A 13,999-nucleotide genomic window follows, 5' to 3' on the forward strand; every position below is an offset into this window, starting at 1 on the left:
GGTCAGGCCGCGCCCCGGGGCTCGCAGCCAATCGGCGCTCCCGGGGGCTGCGCGCGCCGCCCGCGGCCGCCATCTTGTGGGAGGGCAGAGGCGAAGGGCAGAGCGCGGTCGGGACGGCGGCGGCGGCGGCCCAGGTACGGAGGGGCGGCTCGGGCACGGTGGGGTTGGATCCTGGTCCTGCCGGGGGGATGGCGCCTCTCCGCAGCGTCGGGGCAGCCGCGACCTCCAGCCGCGGTGTGGCTCCCTCCGAGTCCCGGGCGCTGCCGCGTCCGTTCCCCGGCCCGACGCGAGCGCGGGGTCGCGGCTGTAGCCGGGCAAGGGCACCGGGCTACCCCAGAAAACGGGACTCGTATTTCCATGGGGTGCTTTCCCCTGTTCGGAAGGGCCCCTCGGCTCTTGCCCAGGCTTTTGCATCAGTCAGACACGAGAAAAGATGACCTTGGCTTCTCAAGTCTTTGCCAACAGTACGTGGCACATTTAGAGGGGCTGTTTCATTAGGCTTTTTACCTATGGCACAGTCGGCTAACACTTACCTGGTTGTACACCCGCGATACCGCTGTGGATTGGCTTGGGTAAGAGCTGGATGGCACACAGGAGCTGTGTTAGTGACCGCAGCGCAGTTCCGTGTGTGCTGCAGGGGCTCCGGGGCTGCAGCATCTGCCGGGCTGGGGATCTGTGTCGGGTGTGGGGTGCCCCTGGGGGGAGGCAGAAGATAAGAACAAATGTTTTAGGACAAATGTTTGTCCTAAACATGACACCCTCCTCTGAAAAATATATCTCTAAACATAAAAAAAACCACCCTGCTTTTATTGTGCAGTGAACCCTTTATTTGCTTTTCCATTTTGTACCTCAAGAAAGAATGCTCTGGATGTGCCTACTCCTATGTGTGTCCACTACTTTCAAACATCCTGAAAGTAGATTTGTGAGTGGCCAATGGAATTATGAAGCTCAGTGTGATTAGTTTGATTTTTCTATTGATCCTGTCCAAGTGACTTTAAATTAATTCCCTGTCCTGTCCTGTTTGTTAGGACAAGCAGCCATGGCTGGCCATGACTCGGGATCTCAACACCAGTTCACTGGATTTCAGAAGTACTTCAATTCCTATACCATGATAGGCAGGAGGAATGTATGTATTAAGTACATTGTTTTGTAGTCTTGTATAATGTTTTTTTCTGGGTCTTAGACTGAAACTAAATTTAACTTTTCTGTTTTTCCAGTATGTAATAGCAACGTACGCAAGTGTTGCACTCCTTGTCTTGTATTTCAAGTTTAGGCCTAAGAAGCAAGCTCCTGCTGTGACAGATAAGTGTGACAGCTAGTGACAATGGCTGATGTTCCAAGTGACAAGTAAGTGGCTGATGTTCCTCCAAAATGCTTCAGTGCCAGGTCAGGAAGCAGTGACAGAGGACTAGTTGCCAGTAATGCAGTGTAATGGGAGACAGAAACAGAGGCACATGAACTTCCTATTTATTATTTTAAACCTCAAATAATCTATAGCATTGAGTTATTTGGGGACATTCTGAATGAAGTGGGTTATTAAAGGTGCAGAAAGTATGGGATACAGTGTTCTTTTCTTCTGACATGGTAAATGGGTCTAGGGGTGGGATGCAGGGAAAGAGGAACAGAAGGATGTTGCAGCAATACACATCAAGCTTTGCCTATGAATGCTAAGTCCCTCTGGGCTGCCCTTTTGCTGTAAAATAGGGATAACTTTCTTTGTAGGTTATAGAAATAATGAAGTAGTACTTAAGGACTTATTTCTTTACTGTATTAAAATTCAAAGTAGAGATTAATGCAGTCTGTTAAGACCTTCATTTGAACAGAGTACAGGAACACCATATGATGGACCTGTGCATGTTGCACACATGATTATTCAAGGCCCGTGCAGAAATGACTGGACTTGTATAGCAACAACCAAGTGTTACAAAATTTTGGGGCCACTTTCAAATAAAGAATTTTCACCAAAATAGCACTTTGGGAAAACCTATGGGCTGTCCTCATAGCCTGAAGATAGGGGTATAAAACAATAGTAAAAGGTTGTGTGTTAAGGGGACATCAGCCACTTCTTCCTGGGTGTGCTGAAATCTGGCTGCTTGTAGCTAAAATAGTTTGGGCTTGGGGCAGGGGGATGCTCAGTTAACATAGTGCAAGAATTGCTATGTTTGACCTTTCTTCTCTTGGCAGGTTCCTGGCATGTCTGAACCCCCAATCTGTGTCAGTGTAATGCAGGCTTATGACCTGTTGTGGCTAATAAAATATCAATAATTACTTGTTTTATTGGAAATATGAAATGGTCCAAAAAAGCCAGAGTGTGGTACTTCTCATTTTTCCTCCTTTGTCAAAAATAGTTGCTTGTAGCAGAGATGGAGCATCTGATTGTGTCATTGCTGTCTTAACTCTGCTGCTGTTGTAACACATCCTAAGGAGTTCTGAGTACCAGGCAGGACCTCAGGGCCATTACAGTGCACAGGGCCGGGAGCTGATCCAAGCATCTCCACACATCTGTGTCACAGCTTGCATGGTTTGTAGCCATCTGGTTGCTCCCACTTTTTGCATTCCAAGCTAGTAGCTTACATGGAAACTGTGACATCTTCTGCCTCAGTTGTCTGTATTTTGCACAGAACCTCTTTGGTTTTGATGGAAAACCTCTGAAATAGGCTGACCCAGTTATGGTATTTGAGCTTTTTCTGTTACTGGTTTCTCTTGCAGAGGGAAGAAGGAAAATAGCTTAGTCTAGTAATGTTAAGCTCCTGTAACTCTCCACATTCATAAAGAGTGACCCAAATAGTCCAGTGATTCCTTTCCCTGTCTCTTGTGAAAGGAGATGCTCTACCACAGTTAGGTGTGTGCAGCCTCCTCCCTGCCCAACACTCAAATGTGTCTGTTGCATTCTCCACAGTGTCTTTCTATAGCTCAGTTAACACTTGGTACCTTCCTTAGATGTCACAGTGGTGCTGATGTGGGAATGTGCCAGCAGCAGGGGTTGAACCATGCTAAAGCTTGCAAATAGTTTACTTCCCAAACTGAGGGCAGGAGGTAGGAATGATTGCTGGAAAAATGGAAAAATTAATTACAGGGTCTTGATGCTCTCCCTACTTCATTTTTTCTTAAATTTTTCTACATGCTATGCCTGCTGAACAAATCTGGTCATCTTTCCCTCCTGAGTGTTTGCAGAGATGGCTTCAGCTGTATTTAATTCCCCTCCCTAAAGAATGGTGGCTGTTAAGAGTGTAATAATGGTAGGAGCTAGAATTTGTAGTCTTCCTTTAGAACAAGATTTATATGGAATGGCTACTCATCAACTTAAACATTTGTGATTACTTTGTTTCTCTTAGCAAAGTTGTCACAGTTACAAACTGCTCTTGCTTCCATTCCAGCCATGAAGGGAAGTAAATATCTTCTTGTAACATATAGACACAAACTAAATGGTTTTAGTATTTATTATTATATCAAAAGTATAAAACTGTACAAAATACAAAGGCAGAATGTGGCAGTGTTTTCTTTAAGCTGTCAAAAATTGTACTTAAATCTAACTGGACACATTGAGAGCTAGGAAATTTTGTTGAGGTATCATTACACACAAAAAAAAATCAAAATAATTACGTTTTACCCTTTTTTCTTTGAAGAAAATGTCTAGGAGAGCTTCCTAGTGAATTTTCCACACTTTATTTTCATGTATAATGCCTGTAGGAGCAAACAAGAGATGAAAGAGGAGGTAGTTCTCCATTTAGTTTACATTAGAAATGACAGGTCTTGTTTTCATTTTCACTAGAGAGCCAGTAGATTGTTCAAGTGTCCAAGTCCTTACTGTGAAGTAATGAGGAACACAAAACCGATTTCTCTGCACAAATCTTGAAAGAGATTAACAACAAAAACCAACCCAAACCCAAGCCACGTTGGACCTGGCCTTTGGTGATGGAGGTTTTGGTTCAAAGACACAGACATTCTTCCCAATGTTCTGCATGTTTTACTCTTCTATAAAAATTAAACACAGCTTTATTGGTAGTCCAGGAGGACTCACTGGGTACAATCTTTTTGTGGATAGGAATTGTCACTCAGCAGACAAGCTGGCCTTTCAAGAGCAAACTGACCACACATTTATCCTTTCCTGCTGCTATAATGTTTCAATTTCTTGGCTAATTTTACTGGGGTTTTTTATATTAAACCTTATGCAGAAAGGATACAGGTTTATTAATGTTCTTTTGCAGCTAACACAAAGTAAAGGGTTTAAGTCCACTTTTTTTAATTGTGACTATTTCAGTTGTGCGTCAGTTCCCCTTTTTTATTTTCTCATACAATAAAGTATGAAAGTAAAAAAAGTTCACATTGCGCTTCTGGTTGCTTGTCACACTGACAGCACTGGCTACCTTTGAAAACAGTAACAAGATCTGTGTTTCTGACACCTCAGAAGAGCACACCAGTTTGAAATCTCTTCAGGACTCAGTACTTGGCTGCATACAAGCAGTGCACAGAGCTTGGCAGTTCCCCACAAGCATCGGGCTGCCGGGCCCGCTCCATCAATGCCCTGCTTGCTGCTGTGGTCTCACCACGCCTGCTGCCCAGCCCAGGCTGTAGTGAATCAAACTACATTCTTTTCTGAAAATGGACAGTTTTGCTTGTGTTTGAGACTGATGAAACATTTGCTATACATAAATTAAGTGCTTTAAAAAAATCTGAGAACACACGTAAAGGCTGTTAACTTTTCACAAGTTTCAGCAGAGCTCAGTACCACCTCTATGGAAGAGATGGCTCATTTCATATGTACATATCTATGTTACCAAAAGCACCACAAACAGTTCCTTCTTTTACAGCCACAATGTCTTGTCAATCTCCAGCATTTTCAAACTGCAGATAAATATGAAACAGCAGAACTGAGAAATGCTGCTTGCATAAATTAGTTTCATACTCCTTGCAATGGACTCGTGGGATCCTTCTGTTCAAGACATTCCCTCTGGTCTCACATCCTGAGGTCACTACTGCAATGACTTGGCACAGTCAGTCTCAGCTTCCTGATCTACTGTGAGCTGTAGGCTCCTGCAGCCAGCAGCAGGTTCCTGCGTGTGAAATGGAGATGAACAACTGGGGTTGATTTAGTCATGTATGTGCCCAGTAGCAAGTCCTGTGAGTTTTCAGGCAAGTTTATGTGTCCAGTGGCTGTAGTAAAGTCATCAGTTTCTAAATCTTCAAATGCCTTCACAGCATCCCACAGACGAACTGTGTTATCCATTGAACCTAAAAAGAAAAAAAAAAAAAAAAAAAAAACAGTTTAAAGTCTTTTGTTATAAAATAAAATATAAAAAATGGTTCTGGGGAGCAAGTTAACAGAAATTGAAGCTCAGCAAAAGACTATAGCAAGCCTCATACAGCATACTGAATGCACAGATAAAAGTTACTAGTCCTTGTTGCTTTTGCTAAGCAAGTGATGCTACTTTGTCCTTCTCAATTCTATAATTCCTCTTCAGAATTATGGAATACAATGGACACTTCACTGTTCTGGTGAACTTTACCTGATGCTAATATCTCCCCATCCCTACTGAATCTGAGCGCATAGATGGTGTCTGTGTGCCCTTTCAATTCGCCAACCATCAAGCCATGTCCAATATCCCACAGCAGAACTCTTCCATCTGTTGCTCCAGTAGCCAGGAATCGTCCATTAGGAGAAAATGCCAATGAATGAATTGGTCCCTGAAAGAGACATGGGGAGGCAGCAAAACAAGTTAATTAAGACTACTCACATTCAGTCAGTCAAGCTGTGTTCAGAACTGTTTAGAATCTCAGCATAGAAATAAAATCACTTTCACACTGTCAGTGATCTGCCTTTACCTTATGTCCAGTGAATATTCTTACACAATTTCCATTCAAAACATCCCAGAGCCTTATAGTCCTGTCTGCTGAGCCTGTAGCAATATAGTTGGAGTTTGGATGAAATCGGGTACATGTCACATCTGCCAGATGGCCAGCAAAGATCCGTAATGGCTGGTAGTGATCTGTTGCCCACAGACTGAAAAGAAAAGCTGCATTAATAAAAGAGCCCTAAAGAAGTTCAGTCTCTGTATCTGGTGGAGCAACTCTAGAGGAAGCCACAAAAATGCTCAGAGGGCTGAAGTACCTCTGCAATTAGGAAAGGACAACAGTTTAGCCTGGAGAAGAGTTGGCTCTGGGGAGACCTTGTGGCCTTACAGTACTTAAAGGGGGATTGGAAGAAAGATGGGGACAGACTTTTTATCAGGGCCTATTGCAACAGGACAAGGGATAATGATTTTAAACTAAAGGAAGGTAGATTTAATGTAGATATTAGGAAGACATTTTTTACAATGAGGGTAATGAAACACACAGGTTGCCCAGAGAGGTGGGAGATGCCCCATCCCTGGATACATTCAAGGTCAGGTTGGATGGGGCTCTAAGCAGCCTGATCTAGCTTAAGATGTCCCTGCTCATTGGACTAGATGGCCTTTAAAGGTCCCTTCCAACCCAAACTGTTCCATGATTCAATGATTGGTTGCACAATGAGGAAAAAAAATTAATTGTGGTGTGATTTCTTATGGGTCAGTTTACTGAATTAGCAGGGTGTTTTTGGGAAAATACACTTTTTAGAATGGAGAAATAAAGAATATTCTGTCAAGCTGTTCAACAATTAGAGGAGAATACTTCTAATCAGAGGGTCACTTAGGAGGACACCATCTCTTTAGTCATCAGGTATTACTAATGTATGTTGAAAATAATAGAAAAACCATGAGATAATGTGTGTTGAAAAAATAGAAAAACTGCATTAACATTTGCTCAGTATTTTAACTGACATAAAATTTATTTTGAGTAATAGAGTAGACAAGAGTATATCAGCTAATGAATTTCAGGGTTGATCCACCAAAAACTGACCCAGATAAGTAAAAAACACATGCAGTTTCTTACCGAGCCACCCTGTCGTGTCCCCCAGACACAAAGTAATAACCATAAGGAGAGAACTGTGTATCCCAAACTGGATAATTGTGTCCTTTATATCCCACCAAACACGTGAATGTTTGGAGACTCCACAATCTCACAGTGCCATCCTCAGAGCAGGACAAGAGATAGTTCCTGTCACAGGAGAAAGTACAGCATATAATATATCAAACTCACACAGGGGCTGTATAAATATTGCATAAACACTGGAAAATGTCCATGATAGAAGTGTCCCCTCATCAGCACCAGTTTGGCATGTCACCCATAAATCAGCATTTTAGTGCAGTAAGCAGCAATAACCAATTCAGGCAGAACCCTAGGCCCTTATGCAAAAAAAGAGATGATTTTACATTCATGATTAATTCTGATGGCACTTAATATTGGGGGGGGGGGGGGGCGGTGGAACCAACAAACACACCACAGAGGAGGTCTTTACTCAGGAATCCCAATTACAGGGAAAAAATTACTAGTAAACTGCTACGCTATATTATTTTTTTAAAAGATCTTCTATTACAACTCTGAACGAAATTTCATGATTCCCTGAAAGAGAATTCATATCATGCTCTCATTCTCAATTATAATTATAAACTATATTTTTTCCCCACAATGTTTACTTCTCAGTTGTGTTTCTGTGGTGGCTGCTTTCTGACTAAGCACAAGCAAAACCAAAACCTGAGATATTTAAACCTCTTTTCCACTGTCCAGACTCCCATTGTTACACAAAGCTTTATAATTTCTTATTTTAAAGATAATGTTCCATACATTCTGAAAATAAAGTCTCAATAGAATATGGGAAACTTGAAGTACAATGATGTGCTACTGAGACTAAGTTTTGCAACACTCCAAGTTATATCAATGCTGCAGTACTTTTTCTATGTATCACTCAGTTAAAACCCAGCTTAAACTACAGTTTGCAAAACTGTAGTTTTGTCATTTAAGTCCTAAATTTCCAAAATGGTGCTGTATTCTCAGCTATAATTGATTTCAGTAATAGCTGACAAAGCTCAACACTCTGAACTTTACGAGCATTTACACAGTTTCTTACAAGCTACATGAGAAAGAATTGCTTTAACCTGGAAAAAGCTGCATTAAGAATATGTTCTCATTCAGGAGCATGCAATTAAAACTGAAGACAAGCAAACTAGTTAGCTTGTAAACTTTTACCTATCGGGACTGAAGCTGGTGCCATACACAGGTCCACTGTGACCATATAAAATCTTCAACTCACTTGCTGTTTTCTCATCCATGATCCTCTCCAAGACATCATCTGATTCTTTGTCAATGAGACTGAGGTCTGCAAGATTTCAAAGTTCATGTATCAGAATAACTGTCAGAAGTTCAAAGATAAATGTCATCGTGACATCATCTCAGTTAAGTATCAAGATTTAGAAATGTGTGCACAGTATCCAGAACACAAATGTCACAAGTTATGTATGCTCCTATTAAGTATTAGTATTATTGTCTTAATTACCTGCAGCTGTTTTCACACTACGTAGCTTTTTTGGAGTCACAGACCACACTCTGACAGTAGAGTCAGCAAAGCCTCCTACAATCATGCTGGAGTCATCTGTAATATCCACTGCAGTCAGACCCTATTCACAAAATATGCATTTATACTGTTTTAATCTCTCATTATACATTGCAAATATTACAAAATCCTAAAAACTATCAAAAACGTAATTTGACGAGTTTACAAAAATAGAGAGAATTACTGTAGGATGAACATAAACACACACAAATTCTTGCCCCATTAAAAATAAAGATTTATGTATGAAGTGCAGTCAGAACTGACAAAGAGTATTGCTTTCCAGTACTCCAGTGTAAAACATCTACTGTGTTCTGCAGGAAACACTTAGGACAGAAAAAGAAAAAGAAAGAATTATAGCAAAATCCAAGCAAAACCAAGGAGCATGGAAATTTTATAGTTTAAGGAGTCTTTGGAGAGAATTTTGAACATTTTGGAACATAAACTTGGCAACGTTTAATCCAAATACTCCAGTTACCCTTGCCAACACGGTTATGTCTTTTTTCTTTAGCAAGAGTGATGCTCATAATTTTGATCCCCTTAGCCCCATTACTCAAACTCTTTTACCAACCTGGTAAGCATTAAGGAATGTGTAGAAGCAGATGGAGGGCAGGCACTCTGGCCCAAGACGCACTCGCCTGGCCGCTTCCTTCATATTCATGACTTTATCCAGCTTGTCAGAGTCCTTCAGTTCTGGCAGGGGAATTCTACACAAGGAACACACATTTTTACAAAGTAAAAACACCTTCCTCATTGTTAATCCAAACAAAGTGAAACCTTTGCATGCAACCTCACACCTCAGTATTCAAATAAGAAACAAGAATTAGAAAATATGAAAGACTATGCAGAAGACTGATGAGAAAAAGAGCCAGTAGCTTTCAGAATTGCAAACAGGTACTGGAACAAGATAAACAGTTGAGTATGACCTGAAAAGATTAGTGAGTAACCAAGTAAAAGTTCATCAAGGGAAATCTAGATTGACTTGACAGGCAACGATAGAGAGTTATAAGCCAAGGGTTCCATGACCTCCCTTAGAAGTCTTATGGCTAAAGCTGTGTACAGCCAAAATAGCCAAAAATTATAAAAATGCCATGTGAACAGAGATGCAGATTTGGCTTAACAAGACTGGATTTTAAAAACTTCTCTACACATTATTTCCTCGGTACCTGTTTTGGGGAGGAGCATTAGGGTCCTGTTTTTTACTTTTTGACCCTACATTATCTTTTTTAGGTTTTTTCTTCTTTGGCTTTCCTTCCTCATTTTCTCCTTCTTCATCTTCATCATCCAAAGGCACATCAAACTCTGGTTCTTTCAATAAGCCGAAGAAAACCTACCAGCCAATAAAAAAAACCACACAAGACAAAAAAAGTAATTGCTGTTCTTACTGAAAACCAGATTTTTTAATGGTAACTTTTCAATGTAGTAGTCCAAGCAATAGACTTGGACCCTTTAAAGCTGCTCTGTTTAATATTACAGCATATATTACTGCTTGGCCCATAAGGAATGTAGTACATGTTCTTCTGGTTTACCCAGCCAACTGATCTGGACAACTGCAAGTTCTCCCACCATCTCTTAGTCCTTCCTTAAAGTGCAATCCCCACACTACCTCATTTATTTGTATAGTACTGTGGTACTACACACACAGCTCTTCTAGTAACAACTGGTAGCAAGTCAAAATTGCTATCTGTTGTACAAAAGAGGAAGCCAAATTGTCCATTTTAAAACTCCAAAGTAATTAATGAGTTTGTTTAAGTTTAGTTCAGTGGGCTGAACACAACATTGTATCCCAAAAGGATTCAGCAGTTTCGTCTACCTGACAGCAAAACATCATGGTCTCTCTCTACTCCTGTCAACACCTGTTTGTACAGTTCTCTTCCTTTGTTCTGTTCACACTGTCTTTGAAGATCTCCAGTTACGATTGTCAATCTATACTAAGAAAAAGCAGGGAGATTTGTAAAAAGTGCAACAATCTTTGTCTCCTACCTTTGCTTTATTAGCCTCTCGTTTTGCCTCGCCGGCCAAGCTTCCAACCATAGCATCTATCTGTTGTTTACTGCGAGGCATTCCATCAAAGATATCAATGTACAGATGCTCCTGAACAATGTTCCAGATCTGATTGTTCTGCTTTTCCTGCAGATGCCTCTTCAGGAGCTGGTAAGAGTCGCGGGAAATGCGCAGCACAAACTTGCTTGTTCTGAAGTCCAGCATGGTCTCGTTACCTTTCATGTGCTCTTTTTTGGTTAAGCTCGACAACACACGCAGGTCGTCCTGGTAATAGCACTCCTGATCCCCATGAAATCTATTGAAACAATTTAAGACATGGTAAAAGATTTAGTCACTCAACTTGTTATAAAATAGTTATGGCAAGGGACATTTTAACTATTTACAGAACCATTTGAAGGGAAACAAAGTTATACTTTTGGCTTGAAGTATTTCACAATTCATCTGAATCCACGAAACAAATTAAATTCTATTTTCTTCTCAAGTGATAAACAAGTGAAACATAGTAAGAGTACAGGAAGTTATAAATTAACCAGAAATTAATTTCTTTAAGCTCATTTGAAGAATTTCACTGTACATCCTACGATATCACCAAATACTTATAGCGTTCATTATTGTGGCATCTCAGTGCAATCTTCCAATGATAAAAACTGACCCCCACAATCTTTCCCTAAAGATGCAGAATCTCTTCATTGATACTTTTGCAGCAAGGAGCCCATCAGCACACCATTAACATGGTTCAAACTCTGTCGATGCACAGTTCACTAGTTTGCACATCTTTCTAACAGGAGATTGGAAAAGAATTTAAGAACAGTTACTACAACCCATGGCACTGTTACTTGAGATTTCAATTCTCTTCAACTTTAGAGAAGAATAATATATATATGCATGTATACATATATAAATAGCTCACAGATTTAGCTGAAGTAGCAAACACAAAATAACACAAATGTACAAATGAAAATGAATTACCTTTCAAAAAAAGACTTTGCCTCACTCTCATGTTGATTGTAGACCAACTCCAAGTACATGTGCACGAAGAGAGGATAAAAGAGCTGAGACAGCTCTGCCCGATGGCAGTCCAGGGAGCACTCGATGAAGTGTTTCAGGCCGCTGTAGTACTCCTCGTACAGCGTCGGGTCCCCCTGCTGGTTGTAGGCCGAGAGCACCGCGCTCACGTCCGGCTGGTCCTCCACGACCACCGCGCCTCCGACTGCAAAAGCACCAGCCAACAACAACAGCTGCTCAGACAGTCTGCAAGAGCCAGCAAACAAACAGCGGCCACAGCCCCATGGTCAGGTGAGCAAAACACGACCTGTGCCCATTCAGCACCAAGGCTAAACAATGCAGGTGAGAAGAGCACATCGGTCCAGCAGCCAATTCTCTCCAGCAGTTTTTTGGACTTTCCTGCCAGCTGTTGCCCACTTAGTGCCTAATTCAGCCAGGATTCTAAGTGTAAAGGAAAAAGCCACTAACATCACGAGAATGAGTTATTTTACTGCTAGGGCTAGAAACTCTTAATCAAAGAGCAGAATGCAAGACATACCCACTATAATTATTTTGCTTCCAGTAGACAAGCAAGTTAAGTAGACTCGGTGAACAATTCAGCAAGACCACCACACAACCATCACAGAGCAGGGACACTGAGCACTCTGACAGTTCTGTTCTACACAGCAGTTTTTACACACTTCCATTGTTTGGTCTTTTATATAAAAACAACCATATCTACTGATGTCAGGAACAAGCTGACTTTATGCTGTACACTCACCGGAACTCAGACTAACAGTTCCTGAAATTCCATTATTCAGTAAAGCTGCCTCACAGAACACCTTGGTTAAAAACACTTAGAATTTAATTATCCAAAGGAAATCTCAAGTACTCAAACTCGATAAGAAATGCAAAAAGCCTCGCCTACAAATATCCCACAGCTCCTTCACCAAAACATCAGCAGCCTGTACACCAGACCTCTGTTCTCATCCCTGCGGCCAGACCCGGGACGATCCCCGCTAACTTAAATGGAACCTTCCTGCTCCCGCTACTCCATCGATTATGATGGGACACAAATACAAACGGGAGCACTTCTCGCTTCGCAGTGCTCCCTGCAAATGCGAGAGACGCCCTGTCCGTGCTCCCTTGCTCCAGGAGAGACGGGTTTCTCCACGAATTGTATAGAGAAATGAGACATCCAGGGACTTCGCGGAACGCCGGGGTAGACGCTCGGTGGCACCGAGAACCTGACACCGACCCTTGTGTCCCAGCATAACGGAGAGCCCCGAGGCTGCGAGTAGCACACGGGCTCCCCACTTGCCGGGGTTCCCGCCCAGAGAATGGACTGACCCCGCAGCCCCGCGGGCCTCACCTTTCCCCGGCGGCACGGCGGCAACTGCAGCCACGCCGGGGCTGGAAGTCGCGACAGTGGCGACGTTGCCTCCTATGGCGACGGCGGCAGCGCCGGTGCCCCGGCCGAGCAGCGCCTCGCCGGCGTCCGCGTCGCTGCCGGAGCCCCCCAGGAGCCCGGCGTTGGAGGGGCTGAGGGCGGCGGCACCCAGGTCGTCACCGAGCAGGCGGGCTTCGCGGCGCAGGATCTCCTCGGACTCGCGGAGGTTGCTGCGCCGCAGGAACTGCAGTACGGCCACCAGCGTCTGCCGGTCCAACGACGCCGGGGAGGCGGCCGGGCCCGGCGCCGCGGGCTTCGGGGGTGCCGCATCCCCACCGGCTCCCGCCGCCTCTCCCTCCGCCGCGGCGGCCGGGGCGGCGGCGGGAGCGGCGGCGGGAGGCACCGCGGGAGGCGGCGGCGGCGTCCCCGCCTCGGGATCCGGCTGCACCACCGCCACCTCTGCCGGCTCCTCATGCAGCGCCGCCATCTTGCGCCGCCTTCCATTCGCCGGCGGCGCACGGCTGCCGCCGGACGCGGCCGCCCTTGCGACAGTGAGGGCAAAGGAAGGGCAGCGCTGCCGCTGCCTCCACAGGCGCGCGCGGCTTCGCTTTGCGACGCTGGCGGAAGCGCTTTGTGGCAGCGGGGCCGCGGAGAGGGGCGGCGGCGCCGGGGCCGGTGTGAGGGGACCGGAACCGTATGGGCACTGCGGGACTCCCTGCATTGCAGCGGGCATGGCCTTGGTCTGGGGCACAATTAACGTAATTACGGCCGGACCGCTGAGTTGTCCAGATATTTCTAATACTGCTTCTTTTTTAACCGTGTTTGTTAAACAGAGATTCGGTGATACTTGTCGAAAGGCTGAGAGGACTGGGGGTGCTCAGCCTGGAGAATAAAAGACTCCAGGGAGACGCTACAGCACCTTCCAGTCTCTGAAGAGGCTACAAGAGGGACTTTGGACAAGGGCGTGTAGGGACAGAGCAAGGGAGAATCACTTTAAACTGACAGAAAGCAGTTTTATATTAGATATTAGGAAGAAATTCTTTACTGTGAGAATGGTGAGGCACTGGCACAGGTTGTCTGGAGAAGCTGTGATGCCCCAGCCCTGGAAGTGTTTCGGGACAGATTGTATGGGGCTTTGAATAATTTGCTTCAGTGGA

General features: G+C 43.8%; 2 protein-coding genes across 2 annotated transcripts; one reads left to right on the plus strand and one right to left on the minus strand.

Annotated features, from left to right (window-relative positions):
- Nucleotides 1-18: 18 nt before the first annotated feature.
- ATP5MK (ATP synthase membrane subunit k) lies at nucleotides 19-3,479 on the plus strand. The gene is made up of 4 exons (XM_059477134.1): nucleotides 19-134; nucleotides 1,029-1,126; nucleotides 1,218-1,347; nucleotides 2,185-3,479. The coding sequence occupies exons 2-3, from the start codon at nucleotides 1,040-1,042 to the stop codon at nucleotides 1,317-1,319; spliced, it is 189 nt and encodes a 62-aa protein (XP_059333117.1). The 5' UTR covers nucleotides 19-134; nucleotides 1,029-1,039; the 3' UTR covers nucleotides 1,320-1,347; nucleotides 2,185-3,479.
- A 168-nt stretch (nucleotides 3,480-3,647) lies between these two features.
- TAF5 (TATA-box binding protein associated factor 5) lies at nucleotides 3,648-13,329 on the minus strand. Its single transcript, XM_059477132.1, has 11 exons — nucleotides 12,825-13,329; nucleotides 11,438-11,678; nucleotides 10,448-10,763; nucleotides 9,631-9,794; nucleotides 9,036-9,171; nucleotides 8,411-8,531; nucleotides 8,104-8,233; nucleotides 6,910-7,074; nucleotides 5,824-6,001; nucleotides 5,508-5,685; nucleotides 3,648-5,232 (listed from the first exon to the last, which is right to left on the minus strand). Exons 1-11 carry the CDS (start codon nucleotides 13,327-13,329, stop codon nucleotides 5,015-5,017), a joined length of 2,352 nt encoding a protein of 783 aa, XP_059333115.1. The 3' UTR covers nucleotides 3,648-5,014.
- Between the last annotated feature and the right edge of the window lie 670 nt (nucleotides 13,330-13,999).

Source organism: Ammospiza nelsoni, chromosome 8 (assembly GCF_027579445.1).
Source record: "Ammospiza nelsoni isolate bAmmNel1 chromosome 8, bAmmNel1.pri, whole genome shotgun sequence".
NCBI lineage: Eukaryota > Metazoa > Chordata > Aves > Passeriformes > Passerellidae > Ammospiza > Ammospiza nelsoni.